The sequence below is a fragment of the Ailuropoda melanoleuca genome, chromosome 8 (assembly GCF_002007445.2).
Source record: "Ailuropoda melanoleuca isolate Jingjing chromosome 8, ASM200744v2, whole genome shotgun sequence".
Classification (NCBI taxonomy): Eukaryota; Metazoa; Chordata; class Mammalia; order Carnivora; family Ursidae; genus Ailuropoda; species Ailuropoda melanoleuca.
Window position 1 is genome coordinate 105,917,686 of NC_048225.1, and position 18,875 is coordinate 105,936,560.

Below are 18,875 nucleotides of genomic sequence, written 5' to 3' on the forward strand. Positions count from 1 at the left end.
GCTCAGTTGTTAAGCGTCTGCCTTCTGCTCAGGGCATGATCCCAGGGTCCTGGAATAGAGCCCCTCATCAGGCTCCCTACTCAGCCGGAAGCCTGTTTCTCCTTCTCCCACTTCCCCTGCTTGTGTTCCCTCTCTCACTATGTCTCTCTCTGTCAAATAAATCAAATCTTAAAAAACAAAAACAAAAACAAAAACTAATCTTCTTTAAAATGAAGCATCAATAAGGAAATTTTATTTTATTTAACATTTCAAGTATGAATCTAAATGACATTCTTTTCCTAAGGCAAAAATTTCCACCTAGATATATGTAAAGTCTTTTATTACATAGCAAAGAATGGATTTTATATAAAAAATCCCTGTGGCAAGGTGCTCTTTATTCTCACTGATGTGAAAATAATTTAGTTTGATAACCAAAATAAGTGTATAAGAACAACTAATTTGGTAATCTCTGTCAATTTTGGTGAATCTGAAACTGATCATTTACTGTATATTTATCTACATTATTCAGGATTGAAGAGAACAAAATATACCAGCAAAACTAAATCCAATGATTACAATGCAGAGGCGTTTAAGACAACAAACATAATATTGTGAAAGAGGTGGTATCCTACTAATGATTAATTTTATAACCTTGAAGGCAGTGCTTCATAATACCATGCTTATTCTTGAGTTTACCTATAGTTTGGTGGCATCCTTGTATGCATATAGACAATATAAAAGTAAAATCAAATTTTATTTTCTAGAAGTGACTAGTATGAGTTTTCAGAAAAAATCCCCAAAAACAAAATGCCATACATCTTTATAAAAAATAGGAATTTGCCAGTAGAACAAGGTTTTATGCTGCTTTTGTTTGTATTTGGTTGTTGGTGTTGTTTTGTTTTGTTTTCAGAACACTTTTTTGAAGATTTATTTATTTATTTATTTATTTATTTATTTATTTGAGAGTGAGAGAGAGAGTGCATGCATGCACACGGGGGCGGAGAGGCAGAGGGAGAGAATGTCAAGCAGATTCCCCGCTGAACATGGAGCCCAACGTGGAGCTCATTCTTATCTTGACCTGAGCCAAAAGCAAGTTGGCGGCTCAACCGAGCTACCCAGGCTCCCCTTCTTTCGTTTTTTTAATGCAAACTATATTACTGAGCAGAGTACCGTAATACAATTCAATAACACAATTTCAACTTATTGTATCTGGAACAAGAAATTCCAGTTAAATCCTTTTTTTCCCTTTCTTTTGTGAAAATTTGATGTGGGGAAACTTTTAAAAAACAAAATTACATAAGTTTCTTTTACTGTATTCAGAGGCCTGTATTAAAATACATTTCTACAAAGACCCAAGTACTTACTCACTAGTCCTCCATCCACTCTGTTGGTCATGTTGAAGCACAGCAAGTTGGTATCTGAGTCAATTTGCTTTCTGGCAATAAATACCCATTTTCCTTGAAGGTGTAATCATAGATTAATGAGGAATGTGATACTTGCATTTAAAAGAAAAATAAGTTCAGTTGTCAAAATTGATTTATGCACCATCAGGAAGTTAACTGGAACAAATGATATTTCTAACTTGGGAAAAATAAACAGAATAGAACAAACGTACTTTTTTTAAACTAATGCTTATTAAATTGAGAGGGACTTTTCATGTCTCAGAATTGATAACTATAACTCAAAATTGAGGACAAGGAAGAGTCAAGTATCCCATTGTCTATTCTCCTCACCTTTCCGTAAAGAAGATCAGAGAGGGGAATGGATAGAGTAGCACAGTGCTCTTGCACCCACCCCAGCAACGTGAGTGAAAGTACAAAAGAATTACCTGTCACTCATGGACAATAGGAATTTCTGCAGGAAGTGGGAACTAGCATCTTGCTCCTTAGTTAGACATTTGCTTATATAGTTTCCTGTGATTATTTGAACATGAGGAATAAAGAATTAGAGAAAAATGATAGAGCTAGAAAGTATCCTTCAGTCCCACACATGGGTTTTCCACAGCACAATTGATAGCTTAAAAAGATTTGAGCCATATTTCTGGTACCCCATCTAAGTGTGTTGGCCACAATGTAAGAAAACTCAAGAAGTAGACTGCAAGATGTACCACCGGAAAATAAGATGAGGGAAAGTGGAAGAGAGTTTCTTGTTTACCAGTGATCATATACCGAGGCTCACTCCACACTCCCCATAAAGGGTATTCACATGTGCCTATAAGAACCCTTCATAGACGATGGTGATGGCCAGGTAGTTACTTTGAAGAGTAGCAATATCCCAGGCAGAATAAGCCTGAGATGGTAAGACTGGAGTTTCAGATTGGGTGGAACTGAGCTTTTTAATAACTGAACATTATTTGAAAGAAAGGTACCCACCCAATACATTATTATGTGACAGAAATGGGGGAATTGACAGGACATGATTGAAGGCTACAAGCTCTTGAAGACTTTGATGTGGGGTTTGTAATTTATTTGACTAAACATTTTTTTCCCTTTCTCTTAAGCAACCATCTTTCCTTCCACTTCCGTTTATAAAAAATTTTTTTTTCTTACTTAGACATTTGTGTAGTGTTTGAAATTCAGACACAAGCTTTGTGTCCTTATAAGTTGCCTCATGAAAGTTTTTCCAAGGCTGTCATGACTATGGTTTTGGGTGCATGAATTCTATAGCATGTCCCTTTATTCAGGGGAAAAGACATCTCAAAGAGTTCTTTCAAGTATCAAGCATATGCTGATATTCCATAATCCATGTAATTTTCATATTCCTATTACTGTTTTCTTTCTTTTTCTGCTAATACCTTTATAAGCAGCTGGCGCTGTCAATTATTTTGAAAATGAAGGTAGACATAAACCTGTCTAAGAAGGACAGATTACCATTGAGTTTTCAGTAAAAATGGTAGAGCAGCCTTAAAAGGGTATGAAATAAATTAGACTGTACTATTTTACAGGTTGAAGTATACTTTGAGTTTGACAGTAAAAGCACAAGCCAGTTATTTTCCCCAAAAGTTCATTTGATTAGTGTAAACGCATCTTAAATCTTCATTAAATGGCTTTTTGTAATTTTCACTAAGCTTTCCATTCTGTTCTTTTTGTCGCTAATATCTTTTGTGTTTTTACTGCTGCTGAGGTTAAATTTATTTCATGTCCATTAGCGATTGAGGAACTCAGTGATTTTTTTTTTCTAATTCTAATGAGAAATTCATCAAAGGAAAAGTAATTGGTTAGACCTGAAGAATGATTCTGGTGAAGGAGACAGGTATTATATAATTAGGAAAGCTGAACTTTTAATAATTAAGCATGAAGAACACTGTTAGATTTTTCTTTGTTCATTTAACCGAACATTTATTAAGCACTTACTCTGTGTCAGATTGGATGTCAGGGTCTCAAAAATACAGCAGTAAACAAGACATGATCCCTTTCCTCATGTGGCTTATTTCACGGTGGAGGCAAGACATTAAGGAGTAATTAATACAATTTAGAGTTATAGTATCATGAAAAAAGTACAGCCCTGCAAAGCTGAGAAAGTAATGAGTAAGCTGTAGGTCAAAGAATGAGTAGAGTGCAGGAGATAGAAGGAACAACATTGTGAAAAGGCCAAAGGATAAGAAAGAGTTTCTTGTTCAGGGTAAATTATGGAATGCTCATGGCTGGAGCACACAAGAGAAAGAAGACAGAAGTAACAAAAGAAATTAGAAAGACAGGCACAGCATAGATCAGGAAGGCTTTGTAATGATGATAAGGAGGTTCACCATTTTAAAATGGAAGGAGGAAGTCCTTTAAACATTTTCAACAGAAAAATAACATGAACTGATTTGAGATTTTGAAATTTACTCTTATGACAGCACCATAAATTGATTTGTAATGGCCAATACTGGAGGCAAGGAGGCAAGAAGATGGGTTAGGACTATTTTAAGAGTGTAAGAATTGATGGAGAAAGAGACAAGTGATGAGTTTCAGAGCCACTTAGATGGTGGAATTAAAGAATTCTCTTATATAAGATGTTTGGAAATATCTTTTTATTTATGTGATTGTTTTCCTCCATTCAAAAATAATCTTGAATTAATTCTGCCTAGAAACATAAAGTAAGATAAGACTAAGAGAAAATTTAGGTAGAATAGTAAGTTGAAGACAAGTCTTTTTTACACATCTATAGGCCATAAATGCCCTTTTTAAAAATTGAGATATAGTTGGCATGTAACATTACATTAGTTTCAGGTGTACACTATAGTAATTCTATATAGAATTATGTGTATATATACATATACGTATATATTTAGAGAGAGAGAAAGAAAAAGGATCATGACAATAAGTCCATCCATCATCACACATACTTATAATTTTTTTCCTTGTAAGCAGAACTTTTAAGATTTACTCTCTTAGTAGATTTCAAATATATAACACAGTATTATTAACTATAGTTACCATGCTGTGCCTTATATTCCCAGGACTTACTTATTTTACAACTAAAAGTTTGGACTTTTTGCTCACTTTCATCCATTTCACCCACCTCCCCACCTTCCCCCTCTGGCAACCACTAGGCTGTTCTCTAAATCTCTGAGTTCATTTTTTGTTTCTGTTTTTTTAAATTCTACATATAAATGAAATTGTATGATATGTTTCTTGGTCTGACTTATTTCACTGAGCTAATATCTACAGGGTCCATCCATGTTGTCACAAATGGCAGGATTTCCTTTTTTATACCTAGACGGTAATTCATTATATATATTTACACCACATTTTCTTTATTCATTCATCCATCTACAAATACTTCAGTTTCCCTGTTTTGCCTAATGTAAACAGTGCTGCAATGAACATGAATTACAAATTTCTTTTTGAGTTAGACCTGTTTTTGTTTTTCGTGATGCAATTAGAAATATTTCATACATTAGCATGTTATAAGGATATTATCATGAACATTCATGTACCTAGCATTTCAGATTTAAAACATAAACATTCCAAATGTTTCTGAAGCCTACATATACTATCTCTGAATGACTTCTTTCTTTCTAGGACCTAGTTAGCTACAATGACACATCCAAAATCACTTCTTTTATTTAACATTTTATATTTGAGATTTCTCCATGATGTTTTATAAACAGTAGTGCTTATCTGTATGGATTTCATTGACTTATTTATTTATTTATTCATTTATTTATCTATCCATCCATATTTCTGATGGACATGGATACTTAAGATTTTTATCCTTTTTTTCTCTTCCATTAGCAAATCCTTTCTGGTCTCCATTCAGGACCAAGTCTAGTCTGGTCCAAACTATTATCATCTCGTGGATCTTTGCAGTAACCTCCTCATTGGTCGTTAACCGTTCTTTAATCTCTTCTCAGCACCATAACCTAGGGGCATTTTTGTAAACTTTAAGTCAGAATCTTTTGCACCCATCTTCGAAATCCTCCAGTGGCTGCCAAATCATCCCAAGTACAGGTCCGAGTCATTGTAGACTTTATAAATCTCTATGTGATCCCTCTCCCTTCCCTGTTACCTTTCTGGCCTCATTTTTTCTCCTCCCTCAACTCCAGCTAAACTGGCCTCCTTGCTTTTCCTTATCCATATCAGTTATTCCTCTGCCTCAGGAAAGTACTCGTGGCTACTTCTGCCTGGACCAATATTATCCTGGGTACCCATGTGGTTGCCTCTACAACTCTTGAAAACTTTTACTCAAATGTCAACCTCTCAGTGATGCCTTCCTCAACTATGACATTTACATTCCATTTCACTCCCCAAAATTATTTCCCTCTTTGATTTTTCTATCACTTCTCACTCCTAACACATAACACAGTTTGCTTCTTTTATTGTCAGTCTTCCTTCACTAGAGCCTCCAAACAAGAAAACATTTTTGTCTTGTTTGTTAACTGCCATAACTTTTTGAATCTGGAGCTCTCCCTGACACAGCATGAGTGCTCGATGAATATTTCGTGTAGGGATTAATAAGTGGGAACTGGACATAGTCATTAGTATTAAATGGCATTACTAATTTCCTACATTTCTCAAACAATTAACATGAGCTAAAAGGAGAAAATTTTGTGTATTTACAATCAGCAGAATTTAAAGATTCTTGGTTACCTATTTGGGATATTTGAAGAATATAAAGAGGTCTTCTGGAGGTGGAAGCATAAAATAGCATGAGAACAAGCAAATGATTTAGGGAATCATCACCTGAAATGCCCTTGTCTAATCCTCCTTTTCTGTTCGCTTCCAAGTTACATCATTGTATTCCCATTTCAGCCCCTGGACTTAGATTTATGATTCTCTTGAATAGCTTTTAGTACCCCTGTGTGACAGTGATTTCACTCCATGCTACCTTTTGGATCTCAAACAAACCCTGATGAATTACTGTCATCTTCTCTTACATTTCCAGCACTTTAAAAGGATTCTATCTATGCCAAGTATCATCTTGCCAAGAAGACTATAGAGCATAACAAAGACAATTTTATTTTTGTTTGCCAAAGGGAATGTTTTCTCCACCAGGAAAAATTATTCTTGGGAAGTAGGAGTTAGGTATCTCCAGACACAGTCAATAGTCAGAAGTGGTCTGTTTTATTTTATTTTCCTATTTCCACAAACATAGTAACATTAAAGAAAAATGAGTAAAGGTTTTAGGAGTGTTAGTGTAGGTTGACTAGACATGTTGAAATTGGCTCCAAAATTTAGCAATGAGGAAGGTGTAAAGCAAAATAGTGGAAGCTAACATTTACTGAGTGATTACTGTGGTCCCAACAACTGCTAAGTGACTTATTTGTATTACTTCATTTTATCTAACCCAGTGAGGCTGGTGCTATTTTTCACAGAAGAGGTAGAGAATCACTCAGAAGTTACTTAACAGCTCGAGGTTGCAAAATTAAGATTCAGGTCAGGTGATCAGACTTCAGGGTCCAAGCCCTTGACTCTTTTTTTTGTTTGTTTTTTAAATTTATTTTAGAGAGAGAGTGCACATGCACATATGCATGAGTGGGGGAGGGGGAGGGAGAGAATCTCAAGCCCCCCCCCCCATACCCCAGCACAGAGCTGGAAGCAGGGCTCAAGGTAGGGCTCAAGATCATGACCCTGAGATCATGACCTCAGCTGAAATCAAGAGTCCAATGTTCAAAGTTCAACCAACTAAGCCACCCAGGCGCTCCATGTGCTATTGACTCTTAATTGACTCTTAACCGCAATTAAGAAAGAATGAAGTAAAGTTAAGCATACCTGGAAAATATATGATTTTTTAAAATTTATTAACTCTGAAAATATTAATAAATGTATTATCTTTAATAATCCTTTATATAAAACTCATATTTTAAATTTTTTTTAAGATTTTATTTATTTATTTGACAGAGAGAGACAGCCAGCAAGAGAGGGAACACAAGCAGGGGGAGTGGGAGAGGAAGAAGCAGGCTCCCAGTGGAGGAGCCTGACGTGGGGCTTGATCCCAGAATGCTGGGATCACGCCCTGAGCCGAAGGCAGACGCTTAACGACTGTGCCACCCAGGTGCCCCTAAAATGGTTTTTTAAACCCTAAATATGATAGATATGATTTGTTATCTGCTTTTATCCATTCAGAATCTACTGACATTATGATGAAATATTTTGATATTTATATATTTATCACTTTCCTTTTTAAAATGCATTTCTTGTATTTATAGACTCCATAAGCTTTATTCAGAAAAAGTGAAATTTACTATAAAAAATGAGAAAGAAGAACTCTTGTATATTCACAATGCATTTTTCATAGGTTGACTTTTTTATTTATTTCCAAGGCCACCAAGCAGAACATTGCAGAAAATACAAACTCTACTTTCTGTGATAAACTTACATTGTTTTAAAAAATACTTCTGGGGATCTCTTTGAAGACCCTTTTATCATGAAGAGGTATTTTTTCTTAACTGCTACACAAGTGGAAGAAAACCATTGCTATGATATGGACAGAAATTAAGAGTATATTTTCTGTGAAATCAAATTGATAAGTTGACATGTGTGTATTTATAATTATAAATACAAAGCCAAATCAGTTACCTACCAGGGCCAAACAGGTATCCTAAATGAGATGAAGTGGGCCACACTATTTAGACTATAAAACAAGTGTACTGTATAGGAAGTGCATGACAGGATATACGTAAACAGAAATTAAAATGAAATGCTTTATCTTATTGGTTCACAGTCAGGATACATGCTTTCGTTAACTGGATTACTACTTCCTAGGGATCTGCCGTCTGTCAAATTCATATATGGTGTTAGTGTCAAAATTTCTGTAGTAATTCTTTGTAAGTATTTGTAAATAATATCATCATTTAGAGCACCACACATAGACTTCTTTGAACTGTGCTCACCGATTCTTCCTGTAGGGAAACCAAATTACGTATGAAAACTGCCTTTTTAACTGCATTCACTGCGTTTTCCTCTTTGTGTGTGTGTATGTGTGTGTGCTTTTGTTGCAGAGAAGGCCAGCAGTCGCCAGAACAGTGGCAGAAGATGTACGGTCGATGCTCTGGCAATGAAGTGTATCACATTGTTTTGGAAGAAAGTACATTTTTTGCTGAATATGAAGGAAAGAGTTTTACATATGCTTCTTTTCATGCACACAAAAAGTATGTTTCTGCTTCCAGAGTGGACTTAAAATATAAATCAATCATCCCCTTTAAACACAGTTTTCTAAACTATAGCCCATATTGGTGCTCACAAGTTGCAAGTATTCTGAAATTTTTAACATAATTATTGAGACATTTGAACTCTGAGCCTCTGTAGGGTCTTTACAAGTTAAGAGTGTTAGGTATAGTGGCGCCTGGGTGGCACAGCGGTTAAGCGTCTGCCTTCGGCTCAGGGCGTGATCCCGGTGTTATGGGATCGAGCCCCACATCAGGCTCCTCCACTATGAGCCTGCTTCTTCCTCTCCCACTCCCCTTGCTTGTGTTCCCTCTCTTGCTGGCTGTCTCTATCTCTGTCGAATAAATAAATAAAATCTAAAAAANNAAAAAAAAAAAAAAAAAAAAGAGTGTTAGGTATAAAGTATAATTTAGTAGGAATATTGACTTTAGTAACTTTTAAGTCATCTTTAAAATATTATAATCCATTAAGAATTCACAAATATTTAAAAATGAATCTTCTTTAGAGATCTGATTTTAAAGTGCTGATTAAAAATCAGCAAAGTCATAATAACATTTATAAAATCTAGACGTTTAAAAAAACTTGCTTTGGGCAGAGAAATAAGTTAAAAAGTAAACAATAGTACCTTCTAATTCAAACATGGAACATAATATTTTTCCTTTTTGGGAAAAATTATTGACTAAAGAAATAAAAATGTATGTTTATAATGAAAGTGGAAAATTATCAGTTTTATAATTATTGATATAACATTTTTAAGGTTTGTATATATCTAGGATATTCCCCTAATGTAATATTTAATGTATTCCGCTATAATTCTCAATATGATTCTATCCATACATATACTTTTGATATTTAAAAAATATTTTTAGGCTCGATTTATTTGTAACACTGTAAGACATATTGAAGTAAAAACATTCAGGACATTTTGTGTTTGGAACATAACCTGAAATAGTATAAAGGAAATTTTTGATATCTGTTACATTTAGTGATTGATGTTTCTCCCAATTAAGCTATGCACCTATTCAGACTATTAATTTTTTTTCTAAAATTCAGAATAAACTAAATATGGTAGAAACAGAACTAAAAGAAATTTAGGGACCCTGATTTTTTTCTCATGTGACCCTGAGTAAGTTTCTTCTTCTTTTAGGCCAATGACTTTAAAGCATTTTTGACTAAAGTAATACGCTTTTATATTTTTTGACCGAGTGAAAATATACATTTATGGTGAGACTCAAAATATGCACACACACAAAATTTATTATAAATTCTTACCCTTACTAATGATACACATCCTGATGTTTTCCATTATCTTTTTTTCTATTCTTCTTTATTTAAAAAAAGTACATATGCCATAATCAACTAAATTGATTTCACTACACACTAAGGACATAGTTTCTTTTCCTGGAAAACAGGAAAGTTTTGAGTCTCAAGGTCTCAAGAGTCTTTTTTTTTTTTTGTCTTGAGAGTCTTGAGTCTTGAACTTTCAGGATCTTTTCAAGCTTTAAAATGCTCCAATTTGGAGTTTTAATTTTCCTCTGCCTTACAATAGTTTACTAATTTTCTTACATATGCAAACTTAAAAACAAACAAAAAATGTAAGAGCTTTGCTGAATTACAATTCTTAAACTTTTATTTATTTTTTTAAATTAAGGTTTGGCGTCTGCTTGATTGGTGTTCGGAGGGAGGATAATAAAAACATTTTGCTGAATCCAGGTCCTCGATATATTATGAATGCTACAGATATATGTTTTTATATTAATATTACCAAAGAAGAGAATTCAGCATTTAAAAACCAAGACCAGCAGAAAAGAAGCAATGTACCAAGGTCATTTTATCATGGACCTTCTCGATTACCTGTACATAGCATAATTGCCAGCATGGGTAAGTATAAATAAATTTGAAAATATCACTAGTTTCTATCTTTCTTTCTCTCTTTCTTTCTCTTTCTTTGTTTCTCTTTCTTTCTTTTTTAAAGATTTTATTTATTTGAGAGAGAGTGAGAGCAAGAGAGATCACAAAGGGAGAAGGAAAAGCAGACACCCTGCTGAGTGGAGAGCCCTATGCATATATATGTGCATGACCCTGAGATCATGACCTGAGCCAAAAGCAGACGCTTAACTGACTGAGCCACCCAGGTGCCCTAGTTTCTTTCTTTAAAAGGCATAATAAATATCTTTCAATGTTTGTTAAAATATCAAAGTCAAACTTAGAAACTAATTGGTGTAACTTGGTGTAACTAAATATACAGAACAAAGTTTCTAAGCTGTTAAACTGGAAGAAATAAAACTAATTTGGGATGCCTGAGTGGCTCAGTTCTTTAAGCATCTGTTTTTGGCTCAGGTCATGATCCCAGGGTCTTGGGAGCGAGTCCCTCCTTCCTTCTTCTCCCTCTGCCTGCCACTCCCCCTGCTCGTGCTGTCTTTCTCTCACTCTCTCTCTCTGTCTCACTGACAAATAAATAAAATCTTAAAAAAAAAGAAATTAAGCTAATTCAAAATTGTCAACAATTAGTTCATATTTCTGATCAGAATATAAGCACATGACACTTTTATAGTTCTTTTGTAAGTTCTCTATCCAGTTATCAACAGAGGCTATTTCAAATATTCTGTTTTTCTCAAAACTCTTTTTCCATCCTCCATCTCTATGACACAGAAGTACGAACCTACAAACATTCATTTTTGTCCCGAAGATAATGTGTCCTTTCTTTTAACTTTTAATATTTTTTAAAGATTTTATTTATTTGTTTGTTTTAAAAAGAGAGCAAGCAAGTGGGGGAAGGAGCAAAGGAAGAAGAAGAGGGAGGGGGAAAGAATCTCAAGCTGAGCGTAGAGCCTGACATAGGGCTCGATCTCACAATGCTGAGATCATGACCTGAGCCGAAACCAAGAGGTGGACACTTAACTGACTGAGACACCCAGGTGCCCCACCTTTTAACATTTTAATAGTAATGACTTCACTTACTACCTCCTCTGGGACCTCACTTTTTATTTTAATTCATCCTTATTACCTAACTTTATTTTTTTTTTCAAAATCATCAGCTCATTTCTCCTCGCTTTGTCTCTCTGTCTCTATGTGTCTCTTTCTTTGTATCTCTACACACACACACACACACACCTGGACCTCTTGGCTTGACATCTTCACAGGTATATTCCTTGAAATAGTTGTCTTCAGTTGCTAGCTTGAAATCTTATTGTCCCGTCATGCCTCTGCCCAGTTTAGTCTGAAATCTGTAGTCATTCTATCACCACTCCGGCAAAGCCACCACTCTGTCACTAAATCCAGTGGACATCTTCACAGCATAGGATGGTATTGACCATGTTCTTCTGCTGTTCTTCTTGATGCTTTTCTTATGTAAATCATTAACTTAAACTTCTCTTCACAACAATATACTGGTTATGTTTTTCTCTCTGGATGCCTCACAGGAAAAACCAACACTGCATATTCAAATTGAACTAATCTTTCTGCCTTCCTTCAAAACTACTTCCTGCTCCATTTTTTGGCTAAAAAACAGATGACACATTATAATTTGTAAAGTCAAAATTCTGACTGTTCACTGTTCCTCTCCTCTCATACCTCAGAATTCGCCCAATTCTATTAAATCAGATTATCAAGTATCCCTAAAAGTCATTCCCTTCTTTCTGCCCACTGTCTGTGTGATCATGGTCTGAGTGTTCATCATCCTTTCCCTCAACTGCAGCATCAACCCCTCCCACCAATCTTCTCTCCATGCTTCCATGGTGTCCTGTACTCTTCTCCACCTTGCAACCAGAATTATAATTTTTATATAATTTTGATGGTGTCATTCTCCTGCATTCATCATTTGAATTGCTGGGGCGCCTGGGTGGATCAGTTGGTTAAGTATCAGATTCTTGATTTCAGCTCAGGTCATGATCTCAGGATTGTGAGATCAAGTCCCGCATTGGGTTCCGTGCTTAGTGGGGAGTCTGCTTGAGAGTCTCTTCCTTTCTGTCCTGCCCCCGCATGTGTGTGCTCTCTCTTTTTGTCTTTAAAATAAATAAATCTTTAAAAAAATAATTTGAATTGCTTCTTATTATCCAAGGGAAAAAAATCTAAATTTTATAATATTACATGGCTTATTATTTGGATGGACAAAATTTCTTGTTTGCACAAGGCATTCCCAGTTGTCCCAGTACATGGCTTATTATTTGGATGGACAAAATTTCTTGTTTGCAAAAGGCATTCCCAGTTGTCCCAGGACAGTCCCAGTTTATATACATTGTCCTGGTGTCGTTATTGAAGACTGCCCCCGTTGACTCTCAAGAGTATCCTAGTTTAGAAGATAAATCACAAGGTCACTTTAAAGTTTTGTTTTCTTTTATTTTTTTAAATAATTCTACCTTAATTTTCTAGTCCTGTATTTTACTATCCCTTCAGTTACATTCCTAAGTCCCATTAGTACTAAATTCCTCTCAACCTTCACTAATGGTTTTTCACCAGTGGACCTTAACACATGAAGTTTCTTCTGACAAGATCTACCCCCCAACCCCCAACTTTGCCTGGTGACTACTTCTAATCCTTTGTATCTCAGTCTCAGTATCATTCTTTTTGAGACATATTCCATGGTCCTGCTTGGACTGTGTTAGGTAACCCTGTTTGTCATTGACATAGCGTATTATTTTTTTTATAGAAGTCCTACTCATTTTTTCCATTATTGACCATTACTTACTGAGCACCTAATATGTGTCAGACACTCTTATAAAAGTATTTGTGATAAATTAGTGAACAAATAGGTAAAGATCCCTAGCTCACAGATCTTATGTTCTATCACAGGGAAGACTGGCAATAAACAACATATTAAAAAAATAAGGAGATAAATTAGTGTGTTAGAAGGTGATAAGTAGGGGCGCCTGGGTGGCACAGCGGTTAAGCGTCTGCCTTCGGCTCGGGGCGTTATCCCGGCATTATGGGATCGAGCCCCACATCAGGCTCTTCCGCTCTGAGCCTACTTCTTCCTCTCTCACTCCCCCTGCTTGTGTTCCCTCTCTCACTGGCTCTCTCTCTCTCTCTCTCTCTGTCGAATAAATAAATAAAAAATCTTAAAAAAAAAAAAAAAAGAAGGTGGTAAGTAATAAGAAAAAAGAAAGAAGGCAACTGAGCTAGTAAAAGGGTTTATGAATTCTGGAGAGTCTGAATTTTTAAATGAGGTGGTTAGCAAACCTCATTGAAAAGGTAATACTTGAGAAAATACTTGAAAAAAAATGTAAGAATTAGCCCTGTGGATGTCTGGAGGAAGAGCATTGCTGACAGATAATAGCTACTACAAAGGCTTTATGGGAAGCCTGACTGGATGTTCCAGGAGCAGTAAAAAAGTTCTTGTGGTTCAAACAGTGAGCAGTGATTGGTTATAGGACATGAGGTGGAAGTGGTGAAACAAGACAGATTGTGTTCAGGCTTTTAAACTCAAAGTAAGGATTATTGTTTCTACTCTGAATGAAAGAAAAGTCATTGCAAGTTTTAAGCAGAGCAATGGCATGATCTCACCTATGCTAACCTATGTTTTAATATAATCACTTTGTCTGCTATTGAGGTCCTTGGTTTGGTCCAAGGACCCAGAGTATTTTCAAGTGGAGGTGGTAAGAAGGAGAAAATTCTGGGTATACTTTGAATATCGAGTACCAGGATTCACTGATGATTGAAAGTAAACTATGAGAAAAAGAGAAGTGTGAAGAACCCCAAGGTTTTTGGTTTAAGCAACTGGAAAAAGGGAATGGCCATCCATTGAGATAGGAAATGAAGGTTTGGTGGGAAAGGGGGGTAAAAAGTTCAGTTTGAGACACACTGAACCTCAAATGTTTGTTAGACATTGAGAGGAAGATGGCAAACAGGAAGTTAGATATTACAGTCTAGAGTTCAGGAAAGAGGTATACACTGAAAAAGTATTGGGGTTCCTGAGCTTATGTATTATATTTAAAGCTATGAGACTGAACAAGATATTGATGAAATGAGTATGGACAGAAAAGGGATAAAGACAAAAGACTAAATCAACATTAAATATCAGGGAGATGAGAAGAAACCAGCAAAAGAGACCAAGAAGGAGCCACGGCAAGGAAGTAGAAAAACCTGGTGAGTGTGGCGTCCTGGAATCCAGTGTATCCAGATAATGGAGTGATCAGCTACATCTACTGCCACTAATAGCTCAAATAACATGAGACTTAAAAACTGGCAATTGAATGTAACAAAACAGTGACCATCACTCTTTCATTGGAGGGGTGGTAGAAAATGTCAGATTAGAGGGGTTTATGACAAAATGGTAAAGACAAATTCGAGACACTAGGTCTGATGTCTCTAAAAAAGTTTTGCTGTAAAGGGATGCATAGAAAGGACTTTGTGGTCATGGTGGATGTACAAGGAAGTGAGAAGGGCAAGGCAATTGGGAATACATTTAAGAGAATGAATATAAAAATGGACCCTACCTTTAGGTGACGAAGTAAAAAATCATCTTTGGTTGAAGTAAACAAAAAAGGTAGTGGATTCACAGATTATAATTCCAATAGAAATTAAAAAGGAGAGAGTTGGAAGGAGAAGAGGCAAAGTATGTATCAGAGAATGTGATGACAGAAATAGAGCTTATGTGTAGTAAACAGTAACTACAAAATCTAAGGTAGACTGAGAGTGAATGTCTAAAGAATGGTGGAATAAAAAGCTATTAGTGGAAGAAAGCACAAGGAACTAAGTCTGGAGTATTGGAAGGACCATCTACATGTATAATGAAATATACATCTACATATATAAAGAAATTGCCAAGAATAAGGACAGAGATTGGACTGGAGGGACTAATGCATTAGCTAAGCAACCCAGGCATATTCATTCGCATCGATGTAGGTATGAGTTGAATTTAAATAGGGTTTGCTTTTGCCAAGAATGTAAGAGAGCAAAAATGTTGGCAAGGGAACCAAGAGTATGCACAAACAAACAATCATAAAGTGGAGTTTAAGATGGGTAAGAAGAGAAGACAGAACATGAAGGGAGTGAGGGAGATTATTCAAACTTGGTATCATGACTAGAAGTTTTAGAAGAGTAAAACCTTAGCTGAAGTTGAGACACAAATGAGAATGACCTGAAAAGATAGGAAATATTAGTGGTCAGACAATGAATGTGTAAAATGAGTAAATGCAGCAAGGCTGTTACTGGTTATAACAAGGTCTAAAAAGTGCCTAAGTGAGGGGGCCTCAGATGAAAATGATTCCTTTAGTGAGTTCAAGGAAGTGAGATCTTGGGTGTGGGAAGTTTTACCTATTTGTGTTTTTAACACACTGAATGAGGCAGGAATAGTGTTATGAATTGAATTGTGTCCACCAAAATTCCTATTTGAAATCTGACCCCCAGTACCTCAGAATGTGACCTTTATTGGAGCTAAGGTCTTTACAGAGGTGATCAAATTAAAATGAGGTCATTAGGGCGGGCTCTAATCCACTAGGACTGGTTTCCTTATAGAAAGAGGAAATTAGGACACAGAGACACATCCAAGGAAGATAATGAGAGGAGATATAGGCAGAAGATGACCATCTACCAGCCTAGGAGTGAGGCCTGGAACAGACCCTTCCCTCACAGCCTTCAGAAGAAACCAATCCTGCCAACACTTGGTTTTTAGACTCCCAGCCTCTAAAAGTGTGAGGCAATAAATTTCTGTTGTTGAAGCCACCAGGTCTGTAGTACTTTGTTATGACAGTCCTGACAAATTAATCCAAATAGGACCGGAGAAACTGACTAGAAACATTAAGAAATAAGTAGAATGACATAGGATTAGTCACCAAACAAAGCAGTGAAAGATGGTATTGATAGAACCTAAAGATACGGGATACAAAGCTGGGATTTTAGAAAGAATAAAAGGAAAAGAGTCTGAAAGAGTCAGTCACAACACTGAAGGTATTTACCCACCACCTTTTTAAAGGGTTTGAGGGGAAGATGTCAGTTTTTGTTAAGGAAAGGAAGTGTTCAAAGAAGAGCTTGTTTCTGTAATTGTAACTACTTTTTGAATTGTGTCTTCCCTGCTAGATTCTTTCTCACAATCATATCCCCCATGCCCAGCTTGGGGCCAAGTATCTGTTTTGGCAAAATAATCAGGAAGTGACCGAATTTCCCTGTGTTGGGCAGGAAAATGCTAAAGAGGTAGCTGGGGATGATGTGGAGTCACATATATTTGGGGAGTTGAGTTAAAAGATCACGATTTCTTAGGAAGCAGGAGGGGATTTAATTCCCAAAATATGAGTAGGGATAAACTTCACATAAATGGAAGTATTTCTGTTTCCTTCTAAGCAGAAATAAAGGAACAAAAGTTTGGTGAAACGCTCATGTTTGTTTGAAGTCAGGGAATTGAAGGATTTCTTCTATGATAAGTTCTGTTTTCTCTCTGAACTCAACAATATGGTCATCTGCAGAGAATAAATATTATACAAATGAATTTTAACTTAAAACCTTAGGCTGTAAATCATGGCTTTTCTTTATTTTTGTAAATCAAATTTGTGAAATTTAATTTTTAATCAGTTCCACATACCTACTAAATAGAAAATTTAATCTTATTTTCTCTAGGATCCCAATTCACCCCTTGCCCAAAGATAGAATTAATTAATTAATTAATCCTTATTTATGTTGGTAAAAAATTCGATGAGCGTAGAGTCTGATGGCAACAATCTTTACAATTGTTCTGATATTGGAATTGCTGAGTGTTGGTCCCCACATCTTTTTCTCAGAAACAGCAGTTCTGGCAATGTTCATATATGCCCGTCACATGAAGGCTTCCCCACGAACTACAGAAACTACAGACATACTAGTCTTCCCCTCCCACTAATCTGAGTTTTGTGTATATGAAGAGGTGCAAGTCTCTGAAACTTAACCCCCAAAATTTATTTCAGTTTTGAGGAATACTCAGATATTCTCACCAGAGTTGGGCTACCAACTCTCACCCTCAAAAACATTTCCTGTTTATCCCTCCTACTATGAAGACTTATAATTGCCTCCGAGGTTTTAGAAATCAGTTGCTGGGGCGCCTGGGTAGCGCAGTCATTAGGCGTCTGCCTTCGGCCCAGGGCGTGATCCCGGCGTTCAGGAATCCAGTCCCACATCGGGCACCTCCACTGGGAGCCTGCTTCTTCCTCTCCCACTCCCCCTGCTTGTGTTCCCTCTCTCGCTGGCTGTCTCTATCTCTGTCAAATAAATAAATAAATAAATAAATAATCTTTAAATAATTACATAAAATAGAAATCAGTTGCTGACCTCTCTTTCCACGGTACAAGGAAAGAGATGCTAAAATCCCTTAATTTTATTCCCCCTTTAAAAACTTCTGCTATAATGGTAAAGGAGGTGACAAGGTCAGAGGTTTGAGGGAAGTGTTTTAATAGTTGCTTCGAATGGGACAAAGTGAGGTCTAAGTGGTTTCAGAAGGATGACCAGGTATTGTGCGTAAATGAAGTGAGTGGTAGAGAAATATGATGGCACTCATCGGTTAGACTGTTTTATTTTCTTCAGAAGGGGTGAGACATCAGCTTTCCATAAATTGATGTTTAAATTAATTTTGAAATTCCATTTAAAAAAATCACAAAGGAATTTGTTTCTTCTGTTTACTATTGACAACCCCCCAGTATTCAAAAGCCTTAAGCTATTTAGGTTTGCTGTTGCCATTGCCTCCAGGTATTTCCACATCTTGAGTACTCACTATTGTCTTTTGAGTAAAAAAATCAAAGGTCATGACTCAGAGTAGCCTTCCCAACCACCTGGTGAAAATTCATTCTTCCTCCTGTTCCCAACCACCACTGTTCTTTATTATGTCATTTTGTTTTATTTTCTGCATGGTATTTATCATTATCTAAAATGACATTTTCATTTACTTGTCTACTTGGTTATTTTAAAGATAAATCCTTATGTGTAGAAGCATTATCTTATTCCCTGCATATCCCAACTGCCTAGGATAGTGTTTGCCATGGACTAGGTACTCAATAAATATTTGTTGAATAAATATAAAATATCAATGGTTCTAATATTAAAAAAGTGGTTACAAATCAGCAAGAGAATAATAACAAAATGGGGGAAAAGGATATAATAAGAAATCCACTCTATTGAAAAGGCCAAAATTTTATTTGTTAATTTTAAATAAATGTAAATTGAAACAAGGTATTTTTTCACTTTAAATTCCTAGGTATTTCGGGGTTTCACATATCTTATGTTTTGTGCGACAGAGATAGACTCAGCAAATACACTTTGCACAAATGCAGAATTTTTAAAATCTGTGTAGGCAAAAATGTCCACATGGGAAAGAAATAACCTTTAAGATTAAAGGGTAAACAATAA

At 35.9% G+C, this 18,875-nt stretch overlaps 1 protein-coding gene across 7 annotated transcripts in view; it reads left to right on the plus strand.

Moving 5' to 3' along the window:
- Positions 1-18,875, plus strand: part of KCNT2 (potassium sodium-activated channel subfamily T member 2) — a 349,882-nt gene that overhangs the window by 231,742 nt on the left and 99,265 nt on the right. For 6 of the 7 annotated variants that reach the window (XM_034667169.1, XM_034667168.1, XM_034667171.1 and 3 more), the window contains exons 15-16: positions 8,405-8,554; positions 10,222-10,451. In XM_034667169.1, the coding sequence (XP_034523060.1) occupies positions 8,405-8,554; positions 10,222-10,451 (380 nt within the window). The remainder of the gene's footprint in view (positions 1-8,404; positions 8,555-10,221; positions 10,452-18,875) is intronic. The other variant, XM_034667172.1, reaches the window with a different exon arrangement.